The sequence below is a fragment of the Drosophila suzukii genome, chromosome X (assembly GCF_043229965.1).
Source record: "Drosophila suzukii chromosome X, CBGP_Dsuzu_IsoJpt1.0, whole genome shotgun sequence".
Classification (NCBI taxonomy): domain Eukaryota; kingdom Metazoa; phylum Arthropoda; class Insecta; order Diptera; family Drosophilidae; genus Drosophila; species Drosophila suzukii.
The window spans coordinates 14,942,102-14,951,819 of NC_092084.1; the positions used below are offsets into that span (position 1 = coordinate 14,942,102).

At 37.2% G+C, this 9,718-nt stretch overlaps 2 protein-coding genes across 3 annotated transcripts; one reads left to right on the forward strand and one right to left on the reverse strand.

Annotated features, from left to right (window-relative positions):
- Positions 1-2,260: 2,260 nt before the first annotated feature.
- Positions 2,261-3,861, reverse strand: LOC108018868 (uncharacterized). Its single transcript, XM_017086457.3, has 3 exons — positions 3,695-3,861; positions 3,542-3,598; positions 2,261-3,486 (listed from the first exon to the last, which is right to left on the reverse strand). The coding sequence occupies exons 1-3, from the start codon at positions 3,775-3,777 to the stop codon at positions 2,274-2,276; spliced, it is 1,353 nt and encodes a 450-aa protein (XP_016941946.2). The 5' UTR covers positions 3,778-3,861; the 3' UTR covers positions 2,261-2,273.
- Positions 3,862-6,600: 2,739 nt separating this feature from the next.
- On the forward strand, positions 6,601-7,613 carry LOC139352170 (uncharacterized). Of its 2 annotated transcripts, XM_017086675.4 has the most exons (3): positions 6,601-6,733; positions 6,792-7,147; positions 7,209-7,613. In XM_017086675.4, exons 2-3 carry the CDS (start codon positions 6,881-6,883, stop codon positions 7,404-7,406), a joined length of 465 nt encoding a protein of 154 aa, XP_016942164.2. In that variant the 5' UTR covers positions 6,601-6,733; positions 6,792-6,880; the 3' UTR covers positions 7,407-7,613. The 2 variants fall into 2 exon arrangements, with proteins under 2 accessions (XP_016942164.2, XP_070853731.1); XM_070997630.1 differs by lacking the exon at positions 6,601-6,733 and having other exon boundaries at positions 6,765-7,147.
- Positions 7,614-9,718: the final 2,105 nt, after the last annotated feature.

Here is a 9,718-nt window from a genome sequence, read left to right on the forward strand (position 1 = left end):
ACTCAATGCTTTTTCCAGCACCTTCCCTTGATTTTTCCTTATTTTTCCCGGCCAGCCGGGCTAGCTGGGCCAGCAATTGTCCTGTCCGAAGACAAATTTCATTCTTAGTCCTTGCCGCAGCCAAAGGATTTGTCAAAGCATATGAAGAGACTAAAACTTGTTAACTGAAATCTCTTTTATTTTGCTTTGCTCGCCGGGGAAAATCACTCGCATATGGAGAGGAAAATGCTAGAAAATGCATTTAAGCAAGTGGGCGGAATGGGGCAAAGGCGAAGGATTTCGCTGGGCAGCTTAAAAATTGAAGAGCATCCGACGGATTTATCGCAGATTTTCACAACTGAGGTTCGAAATGCCATTTGACTCATAAAAAATGTTGGCATGTTTTCATCGCAAGAACCATGACTTCACTTAAAAAATATGGGTACAAGTGTAAAAAGAAATGCTATCGGGTTTTGAAATCATGTTTTAAAGTAATTTTGTTATGAATTCTTTCAAAAAGATGATTATTATTATTCACAGCATACTTTTAGACACTTAAAATAAAATTTATCCTTATATATCTTAAAGAATATAAGTTGGTATAAATATATTGGAAAGCTCAACGAAAACTAAAATTTGTTGTTTGTTGGCAATAACAAAGATTTGCCAATTGTATTTGCAGCGGTTAGCCTTCACGTTTCATTTAAGACATTAGAGACAAGTGTCCACCGACCACAAGTTGCATGTTAAGTGTGTTACAAGGGAGCCAGAGTCATTTAACTCCCCGTATATTCGATATCCAATTCTACAGCCCATGCAACCCAACCCTTCTATGATTACCGCTTATATCAGTAGGACAACTGCTGAGAAAGCAAAATCAAATTGAAATGCTATGCAGTTGCAGCCTCTGTATCGCCCTATAAACCCCTTTACGAGTCCCCTTTACCAAACCACCATACACAGTAAAATGATTTATGTTATTAATTAAAAAATAATTAGGATATTCGATTGTGAAGAAAAGCGTTGCATTTAGAATGAACTAAATGGGACTGTTGCATAAAAAATAAATTTTGACATACTTTTAGACACCTTTGCTTGTAATTTTAGAACCCAAATGATAAAGTGCTTCGCGTTTTTATAGTAAAATTGATTCCTTTGTTGTTTATTATCCAAAATTTGTTTCACAGTAAAATGATAATTATGATGATTAATTAAGAGTATTATAGCATACTTTTAGACACCTTTGTAATTTTTAGAAACCAAATGATATGGTCCCTTGAGTTTTATAGTGAAATATATCCTTTTGTTGTTTATCATCCAATATTTGTTTCACAGTAAAATGATAAGTATGTTATATGTATCATATTATCATTAATTTCAGAATATTGAAGTAAAAATATATTTCGGATTTAATATATGGGGCTGCTTCATTTAAAAAATGTTTCAGTATACTTTTGGGAACCTTTGCTAGTGATTTCAGTGAAATAGCATCTAATATTTATTCCAGTGCACATAATAAGACGACTCCTGTCGCCACACAACGTGCGGTTGGGGCGACATTGATTGTGGGATTCGCTTTGGTCAAACGCGGCCAATTACATCAATTATTTCGATAATTATCAATTGCAGCCTGGCCGCAAATTAATTGTGGTCGGCTCTTCTATCACTTTCCACTGTTTCCGCAGTAGTTTAAGTATTTCTTAAAAGGGAAACTCTCGAATATCCTGCCAAGTAAAAATTTACAAAAAACACTGCCTTTTTTTTGGCGCAACTTGATTTTTATTAAATATTGTGGAGTGGGTGAATTTTGGGGAGGAACTTGTGTCCTCAGAGATTGAGTGTAAGCCCATAAGAGAAACTGCCAACTAAATGAACCCCTAAGTAAAAAGACAGACAAAAAAAAGCCCACATAGACACCCACGCACCTGAGTTGTGTGATTTCAATTAGAGGGTGCATCATAAAGTAACCAAAGTGAAGATAAGAAATTTGGTTGGACTCGTAACTTAATTTCCAATCCATTGGCATTCAAACCTCGGAATTATTTATTTTTGCCAACTCCGGGAAAGGAACGCCTCTTGAAAATAGCAAAAATAGTTTAAAAATAAATTTTCCCTAAAATGATGGGCATCATTAACATGGGTAGCAAGCTGCCCAAAAAAGTCCGTCTGTTTGCTTAATTCCCTTAATTTGGAGGGAAGTCAACTACGATATTTGACTAAAATCTGAAACATTCATTCATTAATATTTCCACATAAGACTTATGAAAATGAATTCTTTATTTAACATTTTCGGTTTAGGGCTTTCGATAACTGTCCGAAAGCAGGTAGACTTGCTTCAACATTTCGTCTCCTTCAGCCATGGTCATGGCAAATACCTGGAGCGTTCCCGAGTCATAGAGTCTAGCTGCTACTCCGGGAATGTTCTGGTTCACATAGTGGACAAAGTTCATGTCATGGGGACGTAGATCCCAAGAAAGAGCGTGGGCCCTACTGAACTCCTGCACATCAACGCTCCAGGGGAAATCGGCGCCGGAATAGAGACGCAAGTGTAGTAGCCTGTGGCCAGGCTCGAGCTGGAAATTCTTCTTGCCCATGGTCTTTGCCACTATATCCTGTAGGGCTTCGGCTAAAACGGCCTTGCTTTCACCATTTACAATCATGACTGTGCCGTTGGCCCAAATCCAGCCTATCTGGGGTGCCTCGAAGCGAACTTCGATGACTCCTACGTCGCTTCTGTAGACAGCATTGTCGAGGCTCTTCACAGCCATCTCAAGATCCACAGGTCTGTGCATCTGCAGGGTACAAAACAGTCTGCAGACCTGCATATTTATGCGCAAGCGCAAGGACTCGCCTTGGCGTTCAGTGGGACGTCCTAGAATCCATGACTTCTGGAGGCTCTGCCTCTGACGAACTGGCAAGGGCGCAAGCACCAACGTTCTATTCAACTCATGCGCCGACTCGGAGCCATATAGCTCACTCCACTGGGAAAGAAGTCGTTCGGCCTCGGGATCCTTGTACTTCCACACATAATGATCGATACTCTTCTCCAAGTCTCCGTTGCGAAGTAGGTATCTAACATGCCAAGGGCTTTTCGCGGCACCCACTACGATCCCATTCTTTCCAGAACTTCGGGGCTTCATGTGCTCCTCGGGTACCTCGCCTTCAAATTCAACGGGCTTGGCACTCTCCTTAATTACTAGAAGTAGCAGTTGGTCGGAAATGGTCACACTACATAGCTGCAGCCACTCCTCAATTGCAGCCTCATTTTTGGGTCGGGGCGGGATTGATACCAAACGTTCTGGCGTAAAATCTTTTAGGTGCGTTTTCTCAAGTGGCTTTTCGATTATTTCATCGTGCGACTGTACAGCATTCATTTTACGTCGGGCCTTCGGTACAAAACATGATTTTGGAGGTGGCATAAGCTCAGCGTCGGATTTTATGCCAAAATGTAACACTACACCACCTTCAAGGCATAAAATGTCGGGCCACGTTTCTGAAAACGGGGCACTAAAATGGGTTTTAAGAATTGAATTATTTACCTAATTCACTAAAGATGGCTTACCAGGACAAATGCAGTTCCTGGGTGTCTGCTTGCAATGGAACTTCTACAGGCAGCGCCCTAAATATCGGAAATAAATATACGAAAACCCAAGTGTAAGGACGCAGAACATTCTGGTTGTTCAGCTTTAAATGAAAATATCTGCTCCGTTCCTACCTGTCAAAACACTCGGAATTCCTTCTGCGTTTCTTCTGGCCCTTCGTGGAAGTACAAAGTTCGACTTTCGACCGACGTGGCATCGTATAAGAAAAAATTATTAATCAAGCGTAGATGTTTACAACTTCGAACCAAAATTATTAATGCCAAATGTCGAACTGAATTGTCAGACGTAAAATTTTTCAAGAACTTGCTTGCTGCGTTAGCGATGGTCGTTCGATAAAACCTATCTGCTGAAAACCAGAGTTGTCACCCTATTTCTTTAAAAAGCCATGGCAACTCTGTAACATTTTAGTATCGCCAGTAAGCAATATTTATTTTAGAATCAATTAAGAAAGTGTATTTTATATTTTATTTTACCTTATTAATAACTATATTTACTTACACTAAAATATTTCGTATTCTTACTTCCGAATAAATAAAAAACTGGTCACAGCTGTTTGAAAATTCAAAAGGAGCCATTTAGAGTCGTTCCCTCAATAGCTAAAATCTTCTGTAGAATTTTCAACAATTTAGCAATTCAACCGTTTAGGGTTATTTTTCCCTAACAAAAGTTTTTATTTTGGTTTGGTGTTTAAATAAAATAGCAAGCTGCTTAGAACAGTCGCTATTTTAGCTGTACGGCTTGATTTTACTAAACAGCGATTGAAAAATCACAAAAAATAATAACATTTTTGACTAACATCTGTTTTTGGCCGATATAATACATTAAATGGTCAGAATCAGGGATGCATACCTCGTTGAGCTCATAGTTTAATTTCCAATTCATTGCCATTTTTGTCAATTTACGCAAAAAAATGTGATGTTAACTTCGATAAAAAATTGGAATTGTTAAAAAAAAACATTTTCCTTCCATTTCCAAAAAAAAAAGCTAACCCCTTACAAAAAATGAAGAAATTTGTCAAAAAATAAATCTTCCTTAAACTGATGGGGATCGATAGCAATTGAAGCAAGCTGCTCAAAACTGTCGGTCTTTTAGCTGTAAGTCTTGATTTGGCTAAACTACGACTTGAAAACCACTAAAAAATTAGGATTTTTGACCAAAATCTGAATCCAAAAAAAAACCGAGCTACCCCCTTACAAAAAATGAAAAAATTTGTCAAAAAATAAATCTTTCTTAAAGTGATAGGGATCGATAGCAATTGAAGCAAGCTGCTCAAAACTGTCGGTCTTTTAGCTGTACGTCTTGATTTGGCTAAACTACGACTTGAAAACCACTAAAAAATGAGATTTTTTGACCAAAATCTGAATTCCAAAAAAAACCGAGCTACCCCCTTACAAAAAATGAAAAAATTTGTCAAAAAATAAATCTTTCTTAAAGTGATGGGGATCGATAGCAATTGAAGTAAGCTGCTCAAAACTGTCGGTCTTTTAGCTGTACGTCTTGATTTGGCTAAACTACGACTTGAAAACCACTAAAAAATGAGATTTTTTGACCAAAATCTGAATTCCAAAAAAAACCGAGCTACCCCCTTACAAAAAATGAAAAAATTTGTCAAAAAATAAATCTTTCTTAAAGTGATGGGGATCGATAGCAATTAAAGCAAGCTGCTCAAAACTGTCGGTCTTTTAGGTGTACGCCTTGATTTGGCTTAACTACGACTGAATAACCACTAAAAAATGAGATTTTTTGACCAAAATCTGAATTCCAAAAAAAACCAAGCTACCCCCTTACAAAAAATGAAAAAATTTGTCAAAAAATAAATCTTCCTTAAAATGATGGGGATCGATAGCAATTAAAGCAAGCTGCTCAAAACTGTCGGTCTTTTAGGTGTACGCCTTGATTTGGCTAAACTACGACCGAAAAACCACAAAAAAATGAGCATTCTTGACCAAAATCTGAATCCCAAAAAAAACGGAGCTACCCCCTTACAAAAAATGAAAAAATTTGTCAAAAAATAAATCTTCCTTAAATTGATGGGGATCGATAGCAGTTGAAGCAAGCTGCTCAAAACTGTTGGTCTTTTAGGTGTACGCCTTGATTTGGCTTAACTACGACTGAATAACCACTAAAAAATGAGTATTTTTGACCAAAATCTGAATCCCAAAAAAAACGGAGCTACCCCCTTACAAAAAATGAAAAAATTTGTCAAAAAATAAATCTTCCTTAAAATGATGGGGATCGATACCAATTGAAGCAAGCTGCTCAAATCTGTCGGTCTCTTAGCTGTACGCCTTGATTTGGCTAAACTACGAGTGAAAAACCACTAAAAAATGAGTATTTTTGACCAAAATCTGAATCCCAAAAAAACCGAGCTACCCCCTTACAAAAAATGAAAAAATTATAAGTTCTGTGTTATTCGACATATTTATATTTATTTCCTAATATAATTACTTTAATATTTCAGAATTTCAAACAAAATTGATTAAAAACGGAAGACTTTATCATATATGTAGCTGCCATAGGAACGACCAGATAATTAATTAAAATCAAAATAATACAAAAACCGTTATTTTTCGTTTTCGGTAAACACACGCTAGTAAATTGAAATTTCTTTTATTAGTTTTTAGTTTTTTGAAAATCGGAAAGCTCTGTACATACAATGCTCCCACGAGAACGACCTGCAAGGGCATAGAAACTTCGGCTTGCCGAAGTTAGCTTCCTTCCTTGATTTTTATTCTTATACCCAACCAAAAATTCAATTCTTAAGATAATTGGACTAAAACCAAATTCAATCGGGCTGATTAGCAAAAGCAACACCAGAAACCCCCTTGCGAAGATCCCATTGAAATCAAACTCTTTTCCGATATCTACCATCCGTCAGCAACAATCCTTGAAGTCACTGAAAACCATCCATCAAGTTATCAAACCAGGCAGAAGATTAGGAAAAGTCACTTAAGGGATTACTTTGGAGAATCGTAACAGATATAATAAGTGTGCCCAGACTTGCTAAGGGATTATCAACTCGCAGTAATCTGGCAACACTGATTCTGGCAAACCCCAATTGTGTGCGTCCACACTAAGTGTCTGTCAAATATCAGTCAAGATATTGAATGTTAAAATTTTTTTTCGCAACGTAAAATTGGTTCCCACTGAAAGTAAGCGCATTAAAACTTGTATAATCCCTAATTAACCTATTTGGGGTGTTGGATCAAGGTGCTAAGTGGTTTTCAGCAGCGGTAAGGATCACCGAGAAGAAGAATTTAAAAAAATCAGCCAGCAAAAACTTTGCACACGTGAACAATATGGCCGACATGCCCGACCTCTTGAACCATGTCTCCTTCAACCAGAAGGGGGAAAACGACGCACCAATGGAGGCCGGGCTTCCAATAATGACCATAGCCACCGGGTCCGAGAAGCCCGGAACCGCAGCTCCCGAGGCGGCGACTACCTCCGGCAAGGGTGAAAAGCCGGAGATCGAGGCGGAACCGCCTTCGAACACCTATGTTGAGGGCCTGGAGAAGGACTCGATGGACGGGGAATGCCCCAAGAAAATCGACGCAGATCAGCAGGTTAGTGTTACGCCTGTCATTAAAAGAATGCAACTCTGACGACCAGGTGTCCTCCGAACAGGGACTGTCGGCGGTGGGCCGTGAGCTGAAGGAAGAAGCTTCACCCGAAGCTCTTCGCCAATCCGAGGAGGAACAGAAACAGTCTAAAGCAAATTCCTTGCTAAAGCGCGATTCCCAGGATACGGTAGATGATACGTTTGCTCCACAGGCTAAGAAACCAAAGCTTTTCAAAACACAAGACATGGACCAGGAGATGTAAAACTATTCTCCAAACCAAATCATTACGTCGTCCTGTCACAAACTTAAACTATGCCTACAGGCCATCTCTACACAAAACAACTACTTACGTTACCTTACTAAAACACTACAATGCGGACAATTCTAAACTTAATTCATTGAATTAGATATTTGTCTTTAATATAAATAAACATACATCCTAACAAGCCAATTAAGTACATAATGATTGCTCGGAACAACTAATTGATAGTTTGCATAGTTTTTTTTATGATTTTTTGAAGGTGACAATGTCAAAAAAAATTTGTATGAAAAAAAAGAAAAATATGGCTCAAATTCAAGTTTCTAAACATTTTCAAAAAATCATAAAAAATATAAGCAAAATGATTTTTGAAAAATTCTTATTGTAGTTATTATTATTTTTGCTTGAAGAAACTTTTGGCAAAAAATGAAAAAATTTGTCAATAAATAAATCTTCAAGTGATTGGGAATTAATACGATTATTAGATAAATGACCACAAACCCCAAAGGAAACACAAACTCGCGAACTCTTGAAACCACCCATTCTTCTATGATTTGGCTGGAGTGTAATTTAAGACATATTCCCCTCTTTGTGGCTGTAAATATTTAATATATTTCCCGAGCCATTCCCGTAAAGCTTTCACCTTAGCATCTAACCTTTCTGGGACCGAAAGCGCCCACTCCCAAACGGCAATTGGCATAAAAATAAAGCGAAGTCCTCGAATTTCCTGGACTAGCATTATTATTGTTATTAAATTTTACTGCCTTTAACTGTTGCTGCGGGTGCCAGACAAATTAGGGGAAGCCAGGGGATACGTGTGGGTGGTATAAGGTCCTAAGTCTGGAAGGACCTCGTCCCTTTTACGCACAATGTTTTAATGTTGTGTTTGTGTGCTCATCAATATTTATTGCGGTTCGACTACGTGAGCCGCACACAATCAGGGCAGCTCCACCTTTCGGCCCCAACATTTGTGCAAATATTTTTATTATGCCCGCTACCTGTTCAAAAAAAAAACAAAGACTCAATTTCAAATGTACCCAGCAAATGTTATATTAAATAAATATGTTGACCAGATTAAAGTCTTAAGATTTATACCAAAGTTTGCAAAGAAAAATCTTTTAAAAGGGTATTCTTCAAAGAATTTTGTCATGAGATTGCTTGTACAGTTATTTTTATTATATTATATTGCTTATATTATGTTATTATTATTTATAAGAATTTTTTAAAAATCGTTTAAGCCTTAAAACCATTTAAAAAGTTTCCCAAAACTATGCTGCGAAAAAGCATTTCTTATTGGAACTTCTCGGACTTTAATTATTTTGTAGCATACCTTTCAAAAAAGTTATAAGCATATTTATTTTTCCACAGTATTTCCTTGGTCGAGTTCATTCCATTCTTAAACACTTAATTTTACTTATTTTATTTCTTGGTATCGTTTTGGGGAAATGCGTGGAAAAGCGAGCCAAGTCTGACCTCTGATATATTGCCGAGCCGTGGGCAAAAAAACAATGAGCAATTGGGGGGGCGGAGAATGTTCGGCGGTTGGGGGCGTGGCACTTGCTAAACAAGCCCCTTATTTACTATTCAAAAACTTCAATTACCGCAAAGTAGTCGCCGGAACGTTAATCCCCACAACCGAGTTTCGCCACCGCCACCACCCTAATAATAATTATGCTGATTTAACGCTTTATTTGTGAATAAATAAAACAAAAGTTTATTGGTTATTAAGTCATTTCCGCCCGTTGAACCCCTTGATTTTCCCCCAACATTTCTTCTTTTCAAGAACGATTAAGTCGCACGCAGTCCAAAAGTAGTCAACCGATTTTCACCTTTTGTTCTCTAACGACTTTGGTTCGGATATATGTAGTTAACAACATAATGGCAGAAAACTATGGACAATTTAGTCAAGCTGATAAGGGGATTATATACAGGTATGGTAAAAATAGAACAATGTGACTGCTGATTAAATTACACAGGAACACAAAATTAAATTTTGTGAAAAACCATAAGCCATTTCGAGTTTTCCATGATATTTGGGTGCTTCTGAGTCAAAGTCCCATTCAAAGGATATTTACCCACATATTGAATTATGCGGCCTATAAAACTGGACCTGTTTTAAATATTTTCGCTAAAAACACACTCTCAATACACTGCTAAAAAATAATTAATTAATAATTATTTATAATTGTGGTTACAAAATATTTAATCTCTAACCTGTTTTTTATGTTTTAATTTCAATTTTTCTATAAATATTATGCTTAACATTTTTATTTAAAGGGTATACATAATAGGACTTATCTTAAATAATTTCACAT

What these genes read in the sequence shown, in the direction of transcription:
- LOC108018868 (XM_017086457.3), bottom strand. Translation starts at nt 3,777, where the DNA reads ATGCCACGTCGGTCGAAAGTCGAACTTTGTACTTCCACGAAGGGCCAG. An exon ending in AATTCCGAGTGTTTTGACAG is followed by an intron (nt 3,599 to 3,694) that starts GTAGGAACGGAG and finishes TCCGATATTTAG; the next exon opens with GGCGCTGCCTGTAGAAGTTC. An exon ending in CAGGAACTGCATTTGTCCTG is followed by an intron (nt 3,487 to 3,541) that starts GTAAGCCATCTT and finishes AACCCATTTTAG; the next exon opens with TGCCCCGTTTTCAGAAACGT.
- LOC139352170 (XM_017086675.4), top strand. Translation starts at nt 6,881, where the DNA reads ATGGCCGACATGCCCGACCTCTTGAACCATGTCTCCTTCAACCAGAAG. An exon ending in AAATCGACGCAGATCAGCAG is followed by an intron (nt 7,148 to 7,208) that starts GTTAGTGTTACG and finishes TCCTCCGAACAG; the next exon opens with GGACTGTCGGCGGTGGGCCG.